This window comes from Dermochelys coriacea, chromosome 11 (assembly GCF_009764565.3).
Source record: "Dermochelys coriacea isolate rDerCor1 chromosome 11, rDerCor1.pri.v4, whole genome shotgun sequence".
NCBI classification, from domain to species: domain Eukaryota; kingdom Metazoa; phylum Chordata; order Testudines; family Dermochelyidae; genus Dermochelys; species Dermochelys coriacea.
Genome location: NC_050078.2, coordinates 29,095,046 through 29,119,358, shown reverse-complemented (window position 1 = coordinate 29,119,358; position 24,313 = coordinate 29,095,046). Strand labels below are relative to the sequence as shown.

The following is a 24,313-nucleotide window of genomic DNA, read 5'->3' as shown; positions in this document are numbered from 1 at the left end:
AAGATTGGCTCCAGGAAGATACTACAGCAATTAACTTGAAAGAGAAAATAACTATTGAGCTGATTATAGTTTGCAATCTTATTAAGAAGCTCTCATAAAAATACATTGCAAAAGTAAGAAATGAAACACTGTTGTCTTTGATTAAGAACCCATAACAAAGACAACAGTGTTAACAGATAGATACATGCTGTGTTAAACACACCTTTTATACAGTTTACACCACAAGATGTAAATATATCCAGTTACATGCCAATATGTATCAGTAATAGCTGTGATTGCTATAGAATTTTGAGAACAAAATTGTTTCTCCAGTTTCTTCCCTCCTACCCACACTTAGATGTTCTCTTCATCCAATCCTCTGACATTGGCTCTGACCAAACAGGAAGCCAGCACAAAATGCTCCAATGAATTCTAAGACTTCATTTAAAACAGCTTTGCCATGACTAGACCCAGAAGTCCAGGTCTGCAACCAGCATTCAGAATGGCCATGACCCTACAGAGTGTACCCCCAGTCTCCCCCTTATCAGAGGGAGAATCATTCTGGATTTTTTTTTCTCCTTTACTGATAGCCAATCCATGTAGCCATCCTCTGTACTCTCAAAAAGAAAAGGAGTACTTGTGGCACCTTAGAGTTTGTTCAATAGGCATTTCCAATCATGTTTAAGTTGGCATGGAACTGAAAAATAAATGTGGATGTGACAGGATGAGAAAGGATTTTGTACATTTTATTTCTTATACATGCAGACAAACATGCAAGTGCTGGTTAAAATCCCCAGATCACATATATAATCATGAGTAACTATTGCAAGTCAGGAAGCAAAGCCCATGAAAGTCCAGCTCAGCTCATGCACACTGCAATTCCGCTTCCCAATAGAGCACTCTAGTTTACTGCATGCATACTACATAAGCCACTTCACATAGAAGGGGACTTCTAGAACCCAGAAGAGATGCCATAGAAAAAACAGGTGAACTGTCACATTTATGATTGCATTTGACCCATTAACCTTCCCGTAAACTGTAGCATCTGATTTGCAAGAAAGCTGCATTTCTATAGGTAGCATTCTGTGACTTCCATCATTTGCTTTTCTATGACATATGTCATGTAGCTCAATGGTGGCTTTGAAATGTGAGGATAGCCAAAAGTGTCATGCGCAAGGTTGATGGGATATAATAAAAAGACAATCGAAATACAGAACGTGCAATGACGTGATGACATAAAATACAACTCCAAGTAGACTGCAGACATTCCTATCCATTTAACATTCATGTGGCCCTGCCTGAGATCCATACAAATGGAGAAACGTCAAAAACCTACAGCAACCTTTTAAGAGCATCAGATGTGAAAGAGTAATAGTTTAGTAATGGAATTCCTCAGTGAGAACAGGTTCGCAGAAAAACCGAGAGCCACGCTTGGCAGTTCGAGCGGTAAAGGGCACTGTCTTCAACACTGCATGGAAAAATAACAGCCAAACAAGACAAACAACACAGTAAGAAGCAAAGATCTCTTGCATTAGTACATTGTTAGTGCTTTGTTAAGGACATCCTGGGATGGTTTTACATGTTCTGATCAGTTATTTAATCACAATAGGCTGTAATAAGCTGGGTTTCTTTGGGGACAAAGAAATTCCAAATAGGCTCCAAATAACCATCTTTAAATTTCACATTTTTCACTGGTGATAAAAATCTAATCCAGAGAGGAGTGTGCCATCATTGGTGGTAGCTACAGATCATTAAGGTTTATAGATTTTCATCAAGTAAAGCTTTTCTCGGTCTAAAGAGACACCATCAATTTAAAAATAACACTCATGTCTGATAATTGTTTATCCACTTTTGCTATAAGCACTTTGATATCCCTTTGCATATGGTTATCTTCATAGCCTCTCACATGGTCAGTTTCTCCCTGTGTAGGTTTAAAACTCAATTTTTGAATGGGAAAATGTGATTTGTAAAATTACAAACACTGGCAGTGGAACCTTGGGGAGGTGTAGAATGTGAGACAGCTTTTAACTCATTATTGAAAATGACTAGCTATTACACTGACTGTGTCCTTTCAATAAAGGCCTACAACTTAATATTGGTGTACAATATCTTGAAAGCTGTAGTGAAGAAGTTCCAACCCAGCATTCAACCAGGACAGAAATGCCTTTAGCTTCCTTTTACGCCCTAAGTGGCAAAATTGCTTCTCTCTCTCTTGGGAAAACCTTGTGAAAAAGATAGTAATGTAAAATATGGTCAAGGAAATCTGGCCCAAAGATTTTTTTTCTTAAGCATTAGTGTAAGTGAAATGGATGACCACTAAAATCATCAACCTATTAAGATTTTGCCCCTTCCTCTCCAGGGATGCAGAATATGCAACAAAATAAAAATAAACTACCAGAACATCTATGTAAATTAAAAGGACACTAAACAAAAACGGATTTTAAAAAGCAACTTTGTTATAACAGGAATCTTTTGCTCAGTGTCCTGATCACATCTGGCTATTATTATAAATTACACCCAGCCACTATTGTATTCAATTTTAATTTGTGGCAAGTGCAAAGTATTAATCTACCTTAATTGGAAAGCAGTAAAACCATGACAATTCAGGGTTATAAATCATTCAGGTATGACCAAATGATTTGTCCTGAGCTGTGTATTAACACGAGGTAATTACTGTTAGTACTTTTTAATGAACTGCAAGCTCTTAAATAATGTTAACCATCAGTCATTCTGTTTGTGGAAACATTTGCAAGGAAAGGTTTGTATGGCATGCAGAGACTGCAGTACTGTCTGCCAGGGTACTGAACTTTCTATTGCTTAGCATAGGGACTAAGTTTGTCATGACAACATGCTGAAAGAAAAACTTGTGAAATAAGCAAAGGGTATCTGATAGATACCTATGTATATGGAAAATGTGCAGAAAGTGGGCACATTAAAGCTAGTTATGGGGTGTGGTTTGTTACACACCAGTGGCAAGGATTTGTATATTTCAGTCACAGCACTGGAAACAGCTTTCTAACTATAGTTGAACCATACCTGTTAAGAGGTTTGTAAAGCTCTACAATAGTTCAGGTGAGATTTATATACAGCCACAATTTGATGATGTCTGTGAACCAGCCACTGAGGCTTGTGAACAAAGCTCCTTTACCTGTTATAATGTCTTCAATTGCACCATCTTTCCCCTCGTACACATGTCTGTTATCCTTGACTTGTCGTCGGCGTAGCTCTGCAATTAGCTCTTGCTGCTGTCTTTTTGTTTTATGAGAAGGAGACTGAAAGGAAATGGGAGTAAAGATCAGTAAGGAGTAGCTCGCAATAGGGCATTGCTGCAGTCCTCTTTTCCTTTTCTCAAATGTGCAAGACACCAAATACCATCTTATTCAATTTCAAATATTAATTCTTAGGTCTCATTCCAATTTTATAGATAGGGAAACCAAGGTAGAGAGGTTAGGTGATTTGTCTAAACCCACAAAGGAAGTCAAAACTGGCGAGTTCTTTTTCTACCAGCCAAATCTGTTCATTCCCCTTGCTTAATTTCACTCTCCACCTCTTCTACCATTTATTTAATCCTGTAAAGCACTAGAGAATTGAGAGACTGTGCCATTTCCTCCAGCATCAGAAAGGGAAAACATGACTAGAGATAAAGGGACTGGAGAGCTGGAAGAGAAAGACATGCAAGCAGAAGCAACCAGTTACAAAATGGCCACTTTAGGGGTGTAGCTGTTTCCATTTGCTAAAAATTTAAAGGGCCAGCCCCAGAAAGGCATGCTGGGAAAAAGGTTCCTATAAAATGGCATCCTTAGGCTGAGTCTGCGACTATATTATAGGGGTAATTTCTCTGATAGGGCATCCCTTGGGTGGGGCCTACCACCAGGCTATTGTAGGGATAGTTTCTCTGAAGGCATACTACATGTTATTTTATAAATACAGGAGTTAACAGAAGTTCTGTGTACAGAATATAGACAAAGCCCTAGGAAAATGTCTTACAAAGCTAAGGCACAAAGCTGCTGTTGGTAGGGACATGGCGTAGATGCTTTATTCCAACTTAATTTCTCAGAGCCTGTTACTGAAATGAAGGGACGATGAGAAGATGGGAAAAGGGGAACAGTTGTATCAGGGCCGTGAGCTTGGAAGGGTGTTCCTAAAACGTCCATAACATCTGTTTAAATAAAGTGATGGGTGAGGGTGGGGACCCAGTGAACATGATGCGCCAGAGCCCCAAATTTCTCTTGACGGGCCTGCCGAGATGTGCACACTGGGAAAATTCAGAATTATGCTCTTCTACTGGAATTTTTCCTCTTATAAGATTGGCTGGTAAAGATAAAAGCCACTGCTTATTTTTAAACCTTATTGTAAAAACAAAATTCACACCATAAAGAGTGTTAGAATTATGAAATTCTTATCTTGAGCTGAGAATTCTGAAAAGGCACCAAAAGGCCTGCTCTAACCCTCAGGAGGGGTTTTACCTGTATGTCCTCTCAAATATCTCTGGAGGGCAGAAAGGATTGTTCCTTACCTTAGAGACAAAATAGTCCAGTAATATTGTCCCAAAGTGCTCTATTTCATACCTTTTGGTCCTGTTGCTCCATCAATGCTTCTTGCTCCAGAAGTTTTTCCATTAGTGCCTGTTCTTGTTTCTTTCTCAACTCGTTCTCCTCTTCTGCTTGCTGTTTAGCATAAAGACCAAGAAACCACATTAGAGCTGCAAACAACGACAAATGAAGGGACGCTGAGATTTTTTTTTTTTTTTTAAACAAGAGAATCAGCTCTTACTGCAAAAATGAGTTATTGACTATAACTGCCTCCACTGAAGACTGGAGGGGGCACTTTCAAGGCACTGCCTAGATACTCAGCTGCACTAATTCACACTAATGTTAAGGCAGTGAAGCTAGATTCCCACACAAAGACTGACCAGCAAGCCTGGGGCTGGTCAATCTATTAAAATGGTGGTTTATCCTGGTTTCTGTAAAATCCTGAGACAATTACTTGCCCTGCCCTTTGCTGGTTCACTTTATGTCCCACAGCACTGCTGTGCAGTGCTCTTTCACAGGTCATTCTGGGGTCTGTAGTCTCAGGAGGTTACACCTTTCAATTGAAGGGAGCTGTGAGCTGCACTGGAGAAAGCTATGAGTCGCATTAGGCAGACTTGCCATATTCAGAAGTGTAGTAAGAAGCAAAATGTATGTCTGCTTACCTTGTAGGCTTTCACAAATCGGACAAAGACTGGGAAGAAGACGGATGGGGGGGTTGTCTTGGGATTCTCCCCAAAATATTTCACAGCATCATCAAAGGCATCCTGTAAGAAGCACATTTTTCACTCAGCTTCGCATCTTAAAAACAAGCTATTGCCCATTTACAGAATGTGGTAAAGGGCTGTATTCTCAGCTCCCTTTTTGGGTGTGAAATCTGCACAAGATTTGCATCTGCATTTGTGTATCCACAAAATGAACTATGGGTGTAAATGTGAGAGATCTTTGCACCTCGCATGACGTGATGTGTGCGCATACATAGTAAATTGGGCAGAAGTGCTCATCTTTGCAGCTGTAATTCATTTGTAGGCAGAAAATTTCAGAAAGTCAAATGTGCCTGGAAAAAGGAAGCTGCATTTCTGAAAGTTTCTCTCCTGGTTGAAAAGGTTTGTCAGAGGAGAAATAGCATAACATTACTGAAGTGTTTAGAGAAGAGTGACAAGACTGATTAGGAGGCTAGGAGGACGGACTTCAAGGAAATATTAATATAAGCAAATATGCATAGTGTGGCTAGATGATGACTATAGAGAGGAAAGTAGGTAATAACCTCAATATTATGTCATCACTTCAGTGAGCACTGGTAAAGACTGGAGAGGAACTCAAGTAACCCTGAATCTCCTCAGCCATGCTACGGTTTGCTGAAGGTTATATCCTCTTGAACAGTCAGGAATTCCTGGGTTTCCAGATTCTTCTTGCTTGGTCTCTACATCACCTTGGCAGGGAATGAGATTAAAAAGTATACCTGGGCTATTTTTGCATCATCCTGCAGCTTCTTTAGTTTTCCTTCATTGTTATGAATAAATTCCTTCAGCATTGTATTGTGGTCGTGCATGGTGTATTCTCGCTTTGTCAGGTCCAGGCCTCGCTGGAGCTCCTTGACATCCAACAGGACATTTTCAAGGGACACTAAGAAATAAACAAAAATGCTGAAGTGTTTTTGTAGCGAGAGTGACACAAACACTCTACTATAGGCTTAAATTCAAACATTCTTAACTCCTTAATGAGAAGTGTTTCATAAATTCAGGCCATAACACAGGATCTCAGAGTTGGTAACTTGTTAAATATTAAGCCACAGATTGCCCTGTATAATTAGAAATTGCTCATCAGGATTTTGACTTGTCTTAGCTTGGGATAAAAATTCATAAATGCTTTGGTGCATTTCCAAATGGTAGCACTGAAAATAACTGACTGTTAAGACACTCTTGTTCAGGGGTCAGTTTCATCCATACAAGCACACAGCATATACAGAGCACCCACCAATGCACAGAACACAGCACTTAGTTTTCTCCTCCCTGTGTTTAAAATGTATTCCTAAAATCTACTAAAGGCTAACGAGTTGTAGTTTAAATATCAGAATCCTGCTGCAAGCACAAGAAATGGAGAAAATCAGTTTACTTACTTAAGAATGTGTTTATCCCTAACATGATGACAATCTCCAAAATTCACATTGCACTTATGTGCGTATTAATAGTGTTTGACCAAGACAACCTCATGTTGACCAGTAATACGGGTGTATGTTGTTTTAAAAAAACAAAACCCAACACTTGGACATTACTGCAAAGAGAACAGCAATTTAAACTGCTCATTTGGGATTACAGTTGTCTAACTGATGCTGAATAGCTTCTTCAACAAATACAGGCTCTTTTTCTACTTATGTAATATCCACAAGAAGATCACAATCAGTGTCCTGAAGTGTATTTATTATTCACATTTTCTTAAACTCTATACTGATCTTGAAAAATTCTCTGCAAGTATTCAATATTCACACTGAGAGGTTATATTGCATCTGTTTGCTGGCTGGATGTCACACCAGCACTTCTGGGAAGAGTGCAAAGTTTGGTGTCTGTGAATACTCACTCTCACAGCTCTGAAACTCACTTTCTGTGACCATGTGGACCAGTAAAACTTGGTCATTTGCATGTTCATAGAAAGAGAAGAGAAAAGGTACACAAGCATGGCCAAAATGAAGAGAAAAGGTACACAAGCATGCGGGAAATGTAAAGATTTTCAGAAATATATGACATTAGTCGCCCACTCTATCTGTGACGCACTGTGGGGATGCCGCTCACATAATCCCTATTCAAATGAAAGAAGAGGATGCACGTGAACTATTGCCCACAACAAAAGACCACAGAAATATTTAACAATTAAGTGTGACATCTATATCAAAAGTATCTTGAATGCACAGGTAGTCTTAGAGCCATGACCTGGGAAAGTCTAATTTACACAGTGGTTGCTTTAAAAGTTAACATCAAAGAGCCTTGTGTACAGATCTGGTGCTGGTCCCATGCTTTTCCTTTGCTTTCATACATCTGCAAGTATATTCAGATCAAATCCTTTACAGCTGACATCCAATGGCATTACTGAGTCCTTGATAGCTAGCTCCATTGACTGATTCTTTGGTATCCTCCTATTACGGCAGACCTCAAGGACTCAGACATTAGACGCCACTGTGGAAAGCTAACGAGAACATTGTGCTTGTAATACTAATGTTGATCTGTTCTCTTTTAACTTTGTATTGTTTTAACAGTGCAAATTCTAATCCAAACAATTGGTGCTTCCCTAAGTGAGTGGCTTCTGTTGTTTCTTTGATGACTCATTTTAGAGTATTAAGGGTTGTAAGCGCTTTGGGGTAAGGCCTATTTTTTTGTTCATACAGTGCCTAGCACAATGGGGTCTTGGTCCATGACCGGGCACCTCTAGGTGTTATCACAATAGAAATAAGAATAAAGTATAAAAAGTCAAATATAATAGTTCCGTGATATGAATGTATCCTCCACATTCATATTTATCCAACCTTTATCTGGCACTCTACATTTGATGTCATCCCCAAAAAAGAGGCTTCATCACAGTCCTAACCGCCCTACAAATTAAACTTGCGATCTTTCTCTTGAACAGCTCATGGGGATAGGAGGATGAAATACATCAGAACCTGGTTCACATACTAACAAGGGCAACACTGGTCACAGTACCTGCAGCAGCTTTCTCCACGTAATGAAGCTCATTGTAAAAGAGGGATACTTGGTGATACTTCTCCTTCACAACGTTGGATATATAGTGCAACAACGTTTGTTTTCTGTCCGTTGATTTTGTGTCTAACAGCTGCAAGCAAAAGGCAAGGAAACTGTTGGATTAAGGTGTGGTAAAGGCCAGGCTATAAATTATCTGTTAACTGAACTGATACTTTATGAGATGGGGAAACACAAAGAAAAATAATTAAGGAATGCTGAGAAAGTTTGGTCTACAAATTAGAGGCATGTCTTTTGAGACTAATATGGGGGTAAGTAGGTTCCCAAATCAAATTGTTCTTACTATTCAATGTAGCCATATTTTAAAATATAGTTGGCATCCACTGTGCATCTACTCATTGGCTATTTCCCACCTGTTCACTCTGAGCTGTCTTCCTCCTGTTGTTTTAAAAGCTGGGTGGGACTTGCCAAACATTAGTTCTCTTGACAGATTGTGAGGGGTAGTGCTAGCTAAAGCCAGGCAGAGTGCAGGCTGATGCTGTGAGAGCTTTCCCCATACAGCTCTGCTAATGCACATCCAATCTGATCTGCTATATTGTCTGTTGTCTTCGGCAGTGACTGATAATTGTCCCAAACTCTGAGCTGGAGTTGTGATGGATTAGCAGCCAATCTCATGTCACATATGACTGAAGATATTTAAACTTTCACTGCAGCACCTGAACCCCTTCTATTTTTATTTCACCCATCTATCCCATCACCACCCTTCTTCCACCAAGCCAGAAACCATCTAAGCACAGGTCCTCCAATTAATTAATGAATTGTCTCTCTCACCAACAGAAGTTGGTCCAATAAAAGATATTAACTCCCCCACCTTGTCTCTCAACTGAATGACATGCATGGTCCATTGCAAAGCTGTCATTAACATTTTTTTATGAACTCGGTGGAGGTGAAGAACTGAGTAGCAGGTACCCTCCACACCAAAGCTAGCTTCCAGCCAAGTTGTCATTCTTGTACTCACCAGATCTAAACTCTGTAGTTTAAACCCATAAACTGCTCCTCTTTTACTGCTGTTCATATAGTTACCAAGCGCCAAGATTATCTGCCAGAGTGAGAGAAAGGGGTAACAGTCAATACATATGCATGCCACTCTATATCTTTGAACGGTGAGTTTCTAACATAAGCAGGTAGATATATTCCAGTATGAGGGGAGGAATAGTATTGATTATCTCATTTAAAGTACATGTGTATAAATAAAATTGTATTTACCTCCAGTATTTTCTTGAGCTTTTGGGATGACTTTATTGAGACAGATGCTGCTATTACTGCATGGAGTTGCTAAAAGCAAAGAAGAAGAGGTGTAGTTAACACATATAAAATGTTAAATGCAAGGTAAAAGTCAGCACTCAAATTCTACTCTTGGATCTGCACGATGGGGATCTTGACATTAATATTCTCCTTCCTGTCTGTGTATGGATTTCAAGTTGTTCACATGCACTTCCGGCTTAATGTAGAATAAAATAAAATGCAAGCGTGGTTCTACAGTGCCATGCTCTTTATGACAATGAAAGATGTATCAAATTATGTGGAACAGGCCTCAGGAAGACACCAGTATAGATAGCACGGACATCATTAACTCATCATCAGTTTCAGCTAATGATTCAAACAATATGATTTTATATTAAAACCACTTTTAAATACATAAAAGTGTAAAATAAAAAGAAGCATTATGAACATTTTGGGACAGAGACTGTCATCTAAACTGTGTTTGTAAAATCTGAGCCTGTATTTGCATACAGAGATGTGGAGTTTGCAGAAACAAATGCACAAATTTTGCAGGCATATCTTAGATGACAATCTTTAAAAATTAGAAATGTAACCTATTAAATACTGTAGTCACTCTCTTCTGTGCTATGAATGGAAATGCTATAAATCATTTCTAGTACGTTACTTAAAAAGCATTGATGTCATCAATTTTGGGGGGGCCCTTGTCCTATCCAAGGACACTGAGCACCACTGCAATAACAATATTAAATTATAATCATAGCTAGAAAATTATTTGGTTTGATTTGATTTTATTTCTTTTTCCTTTCCCCTCAAGAACTTCAATGATTCATCATGATATTCAAATTTTTCATCTATCTTTAACATATCTCTGCTGGATCTGCAAAGGGTTTATGGCACCACACAACTCCAAGGTACTTGGCTTCACAGAGCTAGACTCCTGAAAATCGTTGTAGATGTAGTGTTTAGAGCCCATGAGGAAATGCTTAAACTAAACTGTGGTCATTATAGTCAAATTCCTAACCCTAAGATAGATATAGAACTGACTGAAAAACATGAAACGTTTTTTTTGGTGAACATTTTGATTGAGATTTTTTTCCTCTTTTCTCTTTGAAAATATTTTCCAAAGAAAATTTTCTGATCAGCTATACCTAGATGGTGAAGTAAAATAGAAAGAAGGTTTCTTCTGTCTAAGTATCTTAAAAAGTGATGCAGAGTGTTAGAATGACAACCTGAGTTCCACTTGGGATGCCCTAATGGCTGCACACCTTAGAATTCATTCAACACTAATTTATTTTTTAACATTGCTCTATCGCTTGTGGCTCACTTACCGGTGTCAGCATTTGGATGCTTTCTGCAAAGTTGCCTATGAAGGCCATGATGGTCATCTTCTGCATCAGCCTCTCAATCTTACTGAATTGCATCATGAACCGATCTTCATCAGTCAGGTTCTCAACAGGTTTCCTCTCCCTCTCATAGAGTCGTAACACTTTCACTTCGTTCTCAGTGGGCAAGAATCGCATCAAACATTCAACAAAATCTACTGGCAACGTCTTCAGGTCAAATCTATATCGTAACAAATATAGAAAGCTTGGTGTTATAAGAAGGACTCACCAAATATGACAGGCCTGTCTGCTTTGGCAAAGCCAACCAAACAGCAGCAACCTGCCTTCCCCAAGATCCCTATTCAAATGGGCAGAGCACATGACTCCTGGAGGCCTGTGCCATACACAAGCCTGGGACAATAAAAATAAACCTGAGGAGTTTCCTGCCATCCCTGACACACTGGTGGCCTCTGATGCCGACTAGGTCATGCATTGCTTACAGTGAAGCCTTGGGTCTCCATTTTTATTGTTCTGGGTGATCCGGGCTGGGAGGGCTTGATCCTGCGTAATGCATGTGCAGAGTGCTAAATGTATAAGCACATGTTCAAAGCAATAAGCTTGGTAACTGAAGCTGTATTAATGTGAATGCTGCTGCTTGGTTGCCATGTTACTTAGTAAGTCTTAAAGGGGGATGTGTGGTAACATCTTTAACATGATGAGGACCACACTTAATTTCACATTTCCTCAGATATGGCCATTTTTCAGCCATGGCTAGACCTTATGTTTATTTTGAGCTCTTACAAGTAAACCAGTGGGTGCAGAGGACTGACAATCTTATTTTTGCTCACTCTTAAGCCTCCACTCTCACATCCATGGAAAGCAAACACCTTGCCATTCTGCTATGCAGTACACAAAGACTTTCAAGATCAAGGCTTGTGTGAATAAGGAAAAGGCTGACCAAGCAGAACACAGCAGTGCCGGACAAAGCAAGGAACTGACCTATTGGCTGCAGAATTGGGGAAGACCTGGTGATACCCAACTATAAGAAACTGGAGTATGAAAGCAGGGAAGAGAAGATACTAATTTTGTGTAAAAGGACAAGGATCTTGTAACCTACAAAGTTAGATCTGCAGGATCAGATTGAGAGTATGTTAGTATTTGGCCAGATTAGAAGAATGAACCAATGTTTGTCTGAACATCCAAACCTATGTCTGAGATGTCCTCATGCAGAGAAACATTAGATGCTCATCATGGCCGCAAACGCTAACACTTTCGAGTCTAACTTGGGAAAAGTGAAGTAATAAATGAGTACTCTAGCCTAACAAAATGTTGGCTTTGACAGGCAAGTAATCATCTCCAATATGTTCCAAAGAGTAAAGAAAGTGAACTGGAATGTATCTTAGGGTACATCTACACTGGAATAAAGACCCGGGGAACAGCTGTGCCTGGCCTGGGTCAGCTGACTAGGGCTTGTGGGGCTCTGGCTGTGGGGCTAGATGTCTGGGCTCAGGCTGGAACCCGGGCTCTGGGACTCTCCCAACCTTGCAGGGTCCCAAAGTTCAGGCTCTAGCCCGAGCCTGAACAACTATACAGCAGTTCTACAGTCCTGTAGCCCAAGACCTGGACCAGCTGCGGGTGTTTAATTGCTGTGTAGACATACCCTTAAAGTGCATGATGAGTCTTATGAAGCAGGACATGAAACTACATTCCTTCATTAAGAGTGGTAGTACACACTTGTATCATTTTTGCATTTGGCATTGTATCTAATCATTACATAAACAATACCATTTAAATTGTATTCAGTGCATGTGGATTAAATCCAGACATTATGGCAAAAACTAAACTATTTACCTATTCTTAATATTTACTGTACTTGTCTCAGGATTGCTTTTAATTTACAGTTATTATAGAAATGCAGCACAATAGGAGTCAAGTGTGAATTACGTTGATGGCATTCTTTTAAGAACTATTAATTAGGATTTTTTAAAAAATTCTAAGATAATTTACACTGTCTTGCAGAGTGATATCATAAAGTTGCAAGTTAACACATATAGGGGGAATGCAATCAATGGTTTGTGGGGGATCCTTATTCTTGGATGTTTTGCAGCTGCAAAAACCTTTGTATTATCTGCCAATTCAAAACCAGATTTTGTATGTATGCCAATTACCAAAAAGCAGAGTAAATCTTAAATATGATTGCTCCATCGACAAGTTTTGCACTTACACCTGAATAGCTTTGCATATCTCATCTGCAGTCTTTCCAGCTTTTCTTAAAGTGATGGCAAGATTTTTGGCCCTGTTTGCTTCCAATAATGTGACTTTGTTTGACCCTTTTTGAGTTATCTTTTGTTTGCTTGAAGTAAGATCAATGGCTGGACCTTGAGCTTTTGTCTTGAATATTTCTTCAAATTCATCCACATTTAAATCCTAAAAAGGAAAGAAATCCCCCCCACAAAAATATTTTTTTTAAATTGCACTTGTCCAGACTTTTCTCAGAATTCCATAGGAAGACTTTCAGACCGAGTATGTAGGTATATGCCACACTATGTTGATATATGCACATCCACCCTTGCCGACAATAGTCTGCAGTAACATTATAATAGTGTTATAACATGAGATTTTGTGAAATTAAGGTCAAAAGATTTTTCAGCTTTTTACTCATCCTTCTACCAGCTGTAGCTTCGTGTATACTATCCAAAAGCTGAGTGCTCAACCCTATTACACTGATGCTTCAACTCTCCTTCAACAGCACTCAGGAGCCTGCATCCCATAAATGGCATCAGCATGTTTATATTGGGAAAATGCCATCGACCATCTTGATTCATTTGTTTCAAACAAAGACGTACACTTTTATAGTCAGTTTGGCCCAGATTCTCAGCTGGGGTAAACTGAAAGCCATTTCATGCCCTTTTACTGGGGATCTCAAGCAGCTGAAACTATTCCTATTTAACAACACAAACAATAACTTTCAGAAATAATTCCTACAATGATCTGTCTTTGCAAAGCTGTTCATTCACTTACACTGCACATAGTACTGAGAAGCAAAACACAATATGCAGTATTCATACCTCCAGGATCCTTTCATCATCAATTTCATTGAAGACTGTCCCATTAATTTGATTGGGTTTGAGAGCTACCCAGTTAAAGACAGGCATGCGGAACTTTGTCTTGATTGGCTTCTTGATTTTCACAGCTAAAGACATCAAAGAGAATGAAATTACAAATGCTGGAAGAATTGGGAAACATCTGGAGCAACCAGACACAGTTTTTTGCAGATGGCACTTCAGCACTGGAGGAAGAACCAGTAAGGCTAAGTAAACACTTTTAAAAGCCTGAAAAGATTATGTTGCCATGATAGACAAACAGCAGAGAGATTTTATCCAGCTATTCAGCTGTTTTATACCCGGCATTCACATACCTTTAGTGGAAGCTGGAGATTAAGAAAATTTCACAAAAGCAAATATGTTACTCTAATATAGTGTGTTCTTAATATTGTTCTGGCCTGGTTTAGAAACCAAAATAATTTTTAACCAGTGTAGAAAATGGATAAAATGTATGTGACTTGAGTTCTGTTCTGCCAGAGGACATCCCATTTTTGGATGTAACATCAGGACAGGTCATGTGAGGTGCTGAACACCCTCAAGTCCCGTTGATGTTAATGCAGATTGTGCACGCTCAGTACCTTGCAGTCCTGGGCTGCTGGTGTGTGATGTTACTCAGTCCTTACTACCTTACCTTTAATAATCAGTGCTGTAGATAAAGTTGTTCAAGCTGACATCAAGGCTGCGGCACTATGACTAAGGCTTTTAGCTAAGCTAGAGGTGCCAGCTGAAGACGTACATCTTTTTGATTAAACCGAGAGAGGGGATTGTAGCTGAGGAGTCAGCTAAAAGTGAGTCCTCTGTCTAGCAAAGGTTTCAATCAGTATTGTGTGACAAGGGAAAGAGAAGCCCTTTTACAAAGATTTTGTTACAAGGGAACAGAGGCTTCCATAGCTTGTTGTGAAGGGATTCTACAGTTTCACGCAAGCCTGAGTTTGTCTGTATTTTAACGAACATAAAAGCCAGTCTCCAATGTTAGCACAATTACATCTTGGGGTAACAAATGCTTTTGCCTTCTCTGATTGTGCATCACCAATAAATCTTCTAAAGTAACTTTGAAGGGATGCTATAGGAGATGGGACCAATTAATCCTCATTAGTCAATGAGCACAGAAGAAGAAGTAATAGGCTAAAGTTGGGGCAGAGAAAATGTAGGTTAATTGCTAGGAAAAACTTTATAACCCTGAGAATAATTAGGCAGTGGAACAAGCTACCAAGGAGGGCTGTGGTGCTTCCATCACTGGAGATATCTAAGGTTAGACAGGCATCTAAGGATAGTAATTCTAAACATTAATAAGAGAAGATATATAAGTATGGACTCAGTGACTCACTGCAGGTCCTTCTAACCTCAAACATCCCACAGTACAGATAATTTGGTTAATTAAGCCATATAAGAGAAGTGTCAAATTGAAAAAAAAAAAAAAACATTAAAAAAAGTGAAACCCCAGTATTTCTAAATGATCTCAAGTAGATTAGTTACTCTGGTAACTTGCTTTTCATTGTTTCTGAGATTTAGAGGCCCAGCCAATCACTAAGAGTTTGTGATGATCATTATGGTTTGTTCATTATGTAGTTAAGTTATTTTCAAATGTGGCGTGAACAATTAAATTCTTTTCAGGCTACACTCAGAAGGAGAGAAACCCTGCTTCTTATTCCCCCAGTGTTGGAAAAAGCCATTTAACCTGTAAAACTGTCATCTGGTCCATTGAAACAAATTGAGGTAATACAGCAACAGAAGTCCAGACCATCTCCAGCAGTGTAACACTTCCAAATACAGGTAGTTTCAAACTGTAAAATTCTGATCCAGATGCAAACTTTCCCAAAGTTCAGGGTTGTTCACATATGGTGTTCTGTTTTGAATACATCTCTTTTTCCAAGACAGATGTACTAGTTTCCCTCTACATCCCCCGACACACACCACAGCGCATCTAGACAATTATGCAATGCTGTATGAGCAGATTTCTTCCCAGTCCCACCCACATGGTCAGGTTACACCCTAAGCTATAACATTTGAGCATGAAAGAAAAAAGGGAATCAGTTTGCCTCTCATCAATACTTTTCCATGTATTGTTTTCCAGGACAGAGACCATCTTTTTCAGAGTTCACTCTCTTCTTGTGCTTTAAAGCTGGGCAAATGATGCAAACATTTTTCTCTCATTCATGTCTCTCATTTTCCCTGATTCAAATTTTTAGAAGAATACATTTCTGTGTCTGTTGTCCCTTTTGTGTTCACTTTCCATGAACATTCTAAGGAACGAGCTTACTGGCAGGAATAGTTGTAGAAACACTGAATTTTAAGTAGATACCGGAAAGCATTCACAAAATAAAATTTGAATTTGTAAATTTGAGTATTCACATGGAAACGTGATTGCCAGAGTTATAGTCATTCAATCAGGATGGAGGAACACAAATCAAACACTAGTCAATCAAGTTTGACCAGCAAATGCAATGAACTGCTTACAACACAATTGCTAGGCCAAGAATTACTTGATGAAGAATTTAGAATAATAAATACCTGGAATAGTGAAAAATCAGAAACCCAGACAAAAAAAGAAACTACATTTATGAATAAATGATTCACCGTGAATTACTAAGAGAAGCTATACTAAATGGAACAAAAGTATTCTCTGCCTTTGTTACAGAACCATGTTTAAATGTGTAAGGTAACACCCAAGTGGTCCTACTCTTTCCTTGAGGTACGTGAGTAAATGCCATCAATTAAACAGCAATTATGCATGCAATCTGGACACTTGATCCCACACACACTGAAGTCAATGACAGTTCTGCCACTGACTTCAACAGTTACAGGATCTTGAGTGGGGAACAGACCCCAAGAGAGGCTTTACAAGCTGAGAGCCCTGATTCAGCACAGCACTTAAGCAGGGGATTTACTCCAATCCTATTCAGCAAACTACTTAAGCAGAGTGTGATGGGTATGCACCCCACACCAGCCCTAATGGGGTTAACAAAGGCCTGAGAGGTCAATTAGGTTTCCTGGCTTCACCTGGGAGAGGGAGGGCCAGGGTTAACTAACAGTGAAGCCCAGTTGGGGAAGGCTGGAACAGCACTATAAAGCTAAGAGGCTGAAAGCAGAAGGAGGCTGCAGTCACTCCCTGGGATGAGGGAGGTCATCAGGGACATAGAGGAAGTCCCCGGGGAGAGTAAGTCTTGAGATTCTGCCCTGAAATAAGGAGTCTAGCAAGAGGCTAGGAGGGAATGAAGTAGCAATGGGGAGTAGAGTGGCGTCCAGTGATAATCAGGCAAGTGGCAAGATACAGGCAAGTGGCAAGAGAGAGGCTGGGTAGGAAGGAGCCCAGGGAAACAGCAACAGGGATAGGGACAGACCAGACCTGGATTGCTGGTTATAGAGTCCTTGGACTAGAGCCTGGTGCAGAGGGTGGGCCCAGGTTCCCCTACAGTCACTGCTATAACGGAACAAAGTCCCGAGCTGGAGCAGAACAACATCCAGAAAAGGCATTTGGACAGTGGTCCTGTTGGACTTCATAACCCTGGAAGAAGTGGACTATATGGTGACTTGGCAGACTATCACAGACAGGGCAGAAAGGTGCATTTGACTCTGAAAGAGCTTCTTTCCCAGATCTAGACAAGAGAAGCACTAACAGTGAGTGGAAACCCCATTACATATGGGCTTAATACCACTGAAATCAGTGAGTGGGACCCAAATGAAGTTGATGGGGCTTAAGCATCTGCTTAAGTGCTTTGCTAAATCAGTACCTTGCTACTGAGAAACAATTCTGTTTGACAGCATGCACAAAGTTATTTGAAGGTCAGGGCCGGCTCTAGGCACCAGCAAACCAAGCACATGCTTGGGGCGGCACTTTTCAAGGGGCGGCACTCTGGCTTTATTTTTTTTTTTTTTTTTTGCGCTTAGGGGGGCAAAAAAACCTAGAGCCAGCCCTGCTGAAGGTGCATACTTTAACTTCCAAAGGTATTAAAATAAACCCTCTTTTCCCTATGTTGTTTGCACACCTGGTTGACATTTTCAGGTACCTAACAAGCAGCTCACACTCTAGAAACAATATAAAAATTAAGCAAGCCTGAAATTAAAATAACAAATGGAAGGAGGAGGTCACAGCACAAAAGGGATAGAAAGGAAATGGGTATAAATACTTAAAATAGTTAGTTAGCAAGAACCTACAGAAAAGCTTGATTGGCCCATCTTACCCGGAAGCAGAAAGAACAAAGAGAAAAAAAATTAGTGATGGTTAGAATAGTATAATTCATCAATTCACAAATTCCCAATACATCATGATAACATGATCACATGACATTGTACGAATAAGCAGTGGGAGAAATGTTCCCTTCTATGTAGGCATTTTATCAAGATTTGACACTTTCATCTTCCTTGGCTCTGTGGATTTCCTTAAGAACAAATATTAGAGAATAGTCCTCTATACTACACTGGCCCAAAAATACACCAGGAACATTATAGTAAGCTACAGTATTCTCTTTTTAAATAAGAGGTACAAATCAACTGAGTTTTTCTTCACAATGAAAACCTCATGGCCCACTAATATACAATGCACAGAGACATGTACTTGGCAACACAGACTAAGCTAACTAAATTCCAGCTGGCTGTGAATTAATAAATATGAGAAGGTGGCATCAGTATCCATTTCAGGCAACTTTCAAAATGGAGTTCACGTTATTTTTCTTCCTAGAACCAACCAATTCACAGATTTAGGAGTCCACCTCCATCACACTGGTGTGCAATATACTTACTCACACGTAAATAACGTATGTAAATCCTATGTCAGTCATTTTCTATCCACCAACTAGCTCTGTAATTTTCTGTAGTTCAACACTCTCAGCACTCGCTACAGGATTTAAACCTGGCACCAGAAATCAAGTAAACCCTATGATGAGATTCCTGAGAATTGCAGAAGACCCTTTTCTTCTCATTAATGAGCTTTACTCAGGGAACTGAGTGGATTTAAATGGGCCACACTGCAGCATGAGACATATAATATTCCTCCAAATCACACTCGACACAAAGGAAACTATTAATTATAGAAAGACAATACACAGAAATGGAGCAGGCTGACTGCCACCAGCTTTACAGGGCGGTCTATGACTAATGACAAAATCAAGCCAACAGCTGTAGATTAAAAAAGGAAAAGGACAGAGAGAAGGTCAGCCAGGCAGGCAAGCAGACATTATAATGCCATTCCAAAACCCAAAATCAGAATCCCTCCTCTGCTCAGCTTACTCTTCCTATCAGCACAGGACTGAGTGTGAATACTGGACGAGTTTCAGGAAGAGAAAGGTGGAAGGAAACCACATACTGTAGCCCCTTGCATAGTATTAGCCTAAGAAGATGTGGTGTCAAAGGAATATTACAGTAGCGCATATGCTTTGAAATCAGAGTACTATTTTTATAAGCCTGCGAGGGAAAGCCTAATCAGCAATCTCAGCTATACGCGTGTTATTTTTTTAAACTAGTTCCATGGTGACTCTGCTTCTCAGAGTTTTCCTCCTTCAGAGGAAACAAAAGATCAAAGGGTGGGAATACTTAATCAGTTTTAAAAATATATTAATCAGAACTCCTCAGCTTCTCTCTTTTTGCAATTATAGTGTGCTCTAATGATCTCTTGGGGGGTGAAACCAAGTAGTACTCACTTGCTGGGTGAGGTACTCAGTATAAGTCAAATAGGATATAAAAATAATACAATTAGATCTGGTCAAGGACTTTCTTTTCCCAGAAAAAATTGCAACAAAACCAAAGAAGTTTTCATTTTTGTTCAACTTTCTTCAACTTTTTCATTGAAAAAACAAACCTGAAACATTTTTGGGTTTTGGCAACCATTATTATGTATTTTATTTCGTTTTTTGGTTTTAAACCACACATGATTGAATTCTGAAGAAAATCTGCAAGATTTTGACAAAAACAAACATTTTTGGAAAAATTTGTGTTATTGGAAAAAGCCATTTTCTGTAAAAGAAAACAACATTTTGACCTGCTCTAATTATAATATGAGAAGGGACCAGCAGTGGGGAATCCTTCATAAAATACACTAGCAATTTTATAAACTCCGACTATTCCAAGTGGTGGGTAGAATGTCGGGGATCAGTAAGGGGGTGTCTCTGTGCTTTATCATCATCAGGGGATGCTATCAATTTGATTTTTTTTTAAATTTACTATTTTAAAAAAAAAGTAACTTTCTGATGGAGCTCCTTCTAAACAGCATGGCTGGATTTTTTTGAAGAAAGCATTGGTGGGGCATGCATGTCAGTTTCACCGTTTTACCTGCTAATCCTGAGTTGAAAACCACCGTGGGAGAGGCTGTTCCTGGAAGAGGGGGTGCTGATGGTGGCGGTGGGGGAGGCAGTGGAGGAGCTGGGGCTGTCTCTGCAGCTGGACCAGGAAGAGGTGGAGGTGGAGGCGGAGGTGGAGGTGGCATAGGTGCTGTCACAGGACCGTTTTGCACTACAAAAGGAAGGGAGAAAGACATGTTTGCCTCTGAAAGCATTAATCAGAACACAACAAATACCCACCAAAGAATTACCTGAGAGAATTAAAAGCCACAAAAGATTTTGTCTCTGGGCTAGATTTCTCAGCAGGTGTAAACTGAAGCTGGTAGCAACAGACCTATGCTGATGTAAAGCAGCTGATGATCTGGCCCCGAGTCACTATACATACCAGTGTATGCATCTCATTAAAAAGAATGAAACAAAACCATCTGCTCTGATCATAGCAGACTTTCTGCATCTGGGTTCAAATACTCTTTGGGTTTGTCAAGTTGGATCCATGAATATTCATTGTCGTGACTATGTCTGTTGTGTGACAATGAGCCTAAGTTACACCCTCAATGGAGCTTAAACTAGCATGAAACCAGTGTGAGGGAGATCAAGCAAAGTAAGCTGCACCATCAACTTCCAACCTCACACCTGTCCCTTGTCGTAATACTTCTCACCTGTCTCAGATGGTGGTGGTAATGGGGGTGGAGGTGGCGGCAATGGTACTGAAGACGTAGCCCCAGTCACTGGTCCCACAAATGTGCCAGCTGTAGCTTCTGACCCTGATGGCAGTGTCCCAGAGGCCACAGCAACAGGAAGAATAGAGATGTCACCATCACCTTTCTTCTGAATTTTAATGGTCCCTTGCTTTTCCAGTTCATGGATCTTTTTCTCCAGGGTTGACTGCCGCTGGATGGCTTCCTCTTTTTCTTTGACCATTTTTCTCAGTGTGTGAACCTGGGTATTTGCATCTTTGTAAATTTCCTGCAGAATTGTCCAAAAGTAAAGAATTTACTTGCATTCAAATGACAGCATAGAGCCGAGCTAGAAATAGAATGACAGCATGGCACTGGATTGCCCCTTGCTGCTCAGTGATAAAGCATTTTGATGAGAGCAATACCTCTTCATTTGCCCAAAAGAGGGTTCATTTTGTGTTTCCCCCCATGTTAGCACTAAGAATGTGTACACGAATGAGTTGCATAAAGAATCTCAACTCTGAGTACTAGGATAGAATTTGTGGACATCAGTGCTAAAATATCTCCCATGTAGACTACTAGGATTATGTTAATCCTAAATAAATAGCATGGTATGATGATCATATGTCAGCCGAACTGTGGTGTTCCCTTGCTTGCTCCATGTCCACTTGCTAGATGCCTGGCCTGTCTATGAGCACATGTTGGACACTTGGTAGAAGAAGGAACAGAGCTGTGCGGGCTCTGGTCTCTCCCCTTTGCCTTGCCTAGGAGTGGTGGCTGTGTTCTCAGAAGGCCAGTGGGGACCTGTGCAACTGATGAATGCTTGAGGCTCACATTCCGAGGCAGGGATTGTATCCCTTTGTGTCCAGAGCATATGGGACCAGTGGCCCATATCAGTGTGTAGGTAGCTGCACACAATAGCATGACCAAAAACCTCTAAGGGGCTCTGAAGCCCTGATTCTGTCCTCCTAGCTGCCTGCCTGATACAGGTATAGTTCTCTACACCAGCGGTTCTCAAACTGTGGGTTGGGACCCCAGAGAGGGTTGCAACCCCGTTTAAATGAGGTTGCCAGGGCTGGCATTAGACTTGCTAGAGCTTGGGGCTGAAGCCAAAATCTGAGCCCCACCACCCAGGGCTGAAGCCCTCAAGCTTTGGCGCTCCCCAGGATGGCAGGGCTTGGGCTTTGGCCCCCCAGCCTGGGGTGGTGGGGCTTGGGCTTCAGTCCCTCTTCCTGGGGTCATGTAGTAATTTTTGTTGTCAGGAGGGGGTCAAAGTGCAATGAAGTCTGAGAAACCCTGCTCTACACCAATGATATAACTGTTTCCTTAAGACCTAATGTACTTCAGACAGGAAAAAAACCGAGACTAAAGACTTCATAACAATCTACAAAATGAGACAAACATACAACAGAGATAAAATATTTAATAGTGATGTAACTTGCCTATTGCCATTTCTTTAGCAACAACTGCACAACCCTCTGTGGAGATTATATGTCACATCCGCAGCTAGTGTAAATTGATGTAGCTCCATTCCCTATATAAATATAATTCTCTCTCTGAGACCTATGGATATAAAGTGCGGCAAAGAACCTAAGATAATGTAGCTTTGGTTAGATACATACTATGGAGAAAGAAAGTCTTGTCACCTGAATATGCTGACAGTGTTTGCCTGAAACACCCCAACTTGTTCGCTAGTCTCGATCTTGCTGTGCAAAGGCTCTGCTGAGTCATTGAAATAGATAGCTTGTTATCCTGCCCAGATAAAATGGAGATGCTAATTTCTTGCTAGAGAGAGAATCTAGTGTGTGAGCTGAGCAGTCAGGAGGAAGTAAGCCTAGAAGCAGCCAGCCTGTGGAGAAGTTTTGGGTTGAAGTTTATATTTTATTAAATTATATTTTATATGATTAATGTCTGTGCTAATGAAGCCTTACCCCAGGAAGGGAGTGAGTTTGGACTCTACACACAAGCAAGGCACCTGCTCAAATTCCACTGATGCTATGCACCCAAACTTTTTGAAGGCTTTAATTTGGCCTGTAATTTTCACCCACAATCAACTGTGTGCAAAACTATAGGTAGAATTAAATGCAGACATGAATGATAACGTTTAGACATCTACATGTCTGATTTGGCAAGGCAATCAGAGAGTTAAATGTCCAACCTCTGTTGTTTGCACCCACAAGTAAATCCGCCTCCCATTGATTATGGGTGCAAAGTTAGAGGCCATTAGAAAAATTCAATCCATAAAGTCCAAACCATGTGTAAGCATTACGATTCACTGTCACACTCCCATTTCACACAATGAATACCATACTAAATACAAAATGAAATGGAGATCTTTCTCCTGAATGTGACATCTGTCTGGAATGTCATCATCACACTTACTCGAACAACATCCAGTTCTTTGTTTCTCTGCATAAGCTGCTTTTCCAGTTCCACAATCTTTGCCATAGCTTCATTCTCTGTGTCTTGCAGTTTTTCCGATAACTGTAATTGAAAAAAAGATATTGATAGTAAGAGATTACTCAATCAACACTATCAGTAGCGCTAACTGGAAAAGTGGTACCTGGTAAGCTACTGACATTGGGCCAAATCTTGAAGTTCTTATTCAGTAAAGCTCCTATTAAATCAATGGAAATTTTGACTGAGTAAGGACTTCATTATTTGGTCCATGGGGCATGAACTGTATTGTTGATGGTCCTGTTAAATCTGAACATCATCTGCTAAATCTGATCAGCAGCCAACCCAATAACACTGTAGTTATTGAATCTGCTCAAGAAGAGGATACCCTACAAAGAAAGCAAGACTGCTAGGCCACTTTGAAAAAACAGTCAGGAAGTCATCACTTTACTTATAAACTGGGTAAATTTAATCTGGAAATCACCGAGACACAAAAATCATGGAACCACACAATGCCATTTTTGCATTCACTTTGCAAAGTAGAATCTGTATTCCTAGGGTCCATATTTATTTTCTTTCAATGACTGTCAGATCAGATTTGCTCGTTTCACAAATAAAAATGTGTTGTTGTTGTAAATTGCCAATTCTACAAACTTAACATGGGATCTGAAAGCCAAACTGTAATTCTGACTGAATTGGGGTGTGTTGTAAGTGGTAATGTGCAATTGACTTCTGCATCTCTGCAAACTTTGACGTAAAGATTCGGCAATTGGAACAAACATAATTAACAATTCTGTTAAAGCATGAACTTGAGAATTTTAAGTCTTCACTCGCATAACCAAATAGATTTTGTCGGGCAAATAGAAATAAAAGGCAGAAAAAAAACTTGTTTTAGTAACTAAAGTAGGCAATTATGTCTCTAAACACTCATAGTTAGCAGATCTATTAAATAAGAATGCACCATTTTTACCAAGGCATTTTTCAGAGCAAAATAGCACTTTAAGGGAGAGAATATTGTAGTCAGTTCTAACTGCTCTTGAGAAAGAATGTACTTGTTCTA

At 39.9% G+C, this 24,313-nt stretch overlaps 1 protein-coding gene across 12 annotated transcripts in view; it reads right to left on the bottom strand.

Moving 5' to 3' along the window:
* Positions 1 to 24,313, bottom strand: part of FMNL2 (formin like 2) — a 259,549-nt gene that overhangs the window by 4,551 nt on the left and 230,685 nt on the right. For 9 of the 12 annotated variants that reach the window (XM_038421460.2, XM_038421462.2, XM_038421457.2 and 6 more), the window contains 13 exons: positions 23,239 to 23,340; positions 20,839 to 21,145; positions 20,172 to 20,351; positions 13,872 to 13,996; positions 13,028 to 13,230; positions 10,810 to 11,044; positions 9,464 to 9,532; positions 9,216 to 9,296; positions 8,201 to 8,330; positions 5,971 to 6,134; positions 5,174 to 5,275; positions 4,548 to 4,646; positions 3,128 to 3,251 (listed from right to left, as the gene is read on the bottom strand). In XM_038421460.2, the coding sequence (XP_038277388.1) occupies positions 3,128 to 3,251; positions 4,548 to 4,646; positions 5,174 to 5,275; positions 5,971 to 6,134; positions 8,201 to 8,330; positions 9,216 to 9,296; positions 9,464 to 9,532; positions 10,810 to 11,044; positions 13,028 to 13,230; positions 13,872 to 13,996; positions 20,172 to 20,351; positions 20,839 to 21,145; positions 23,239 to 23,340 (1,921 nt within the window). Of the gene's footprint in view, positions 1 to 1,315; positions 1,448 to 3,127; positions 3,252 to 4,547; positions 4,647 to 5,173; positions 5,276 to 5,970; positions 6,135 to 8,200; positions 8,331 to 9,215; positions 9,297 to 9,463; positions 9,533 to 10,809; positions 11,045 to 13,027; positions 13,231 to 13,871; positions 13,997 to 20,171; positions 20,352 to 20,838; positions 21,146 to 23,238; positions 23,341 to 24,313 lie in introns of all 12 variants that reach the window. The other 3 variants (XM_038421461.2, XM_043505122.1, XM_043505120.1) reach the window with 2 other exon arrangements.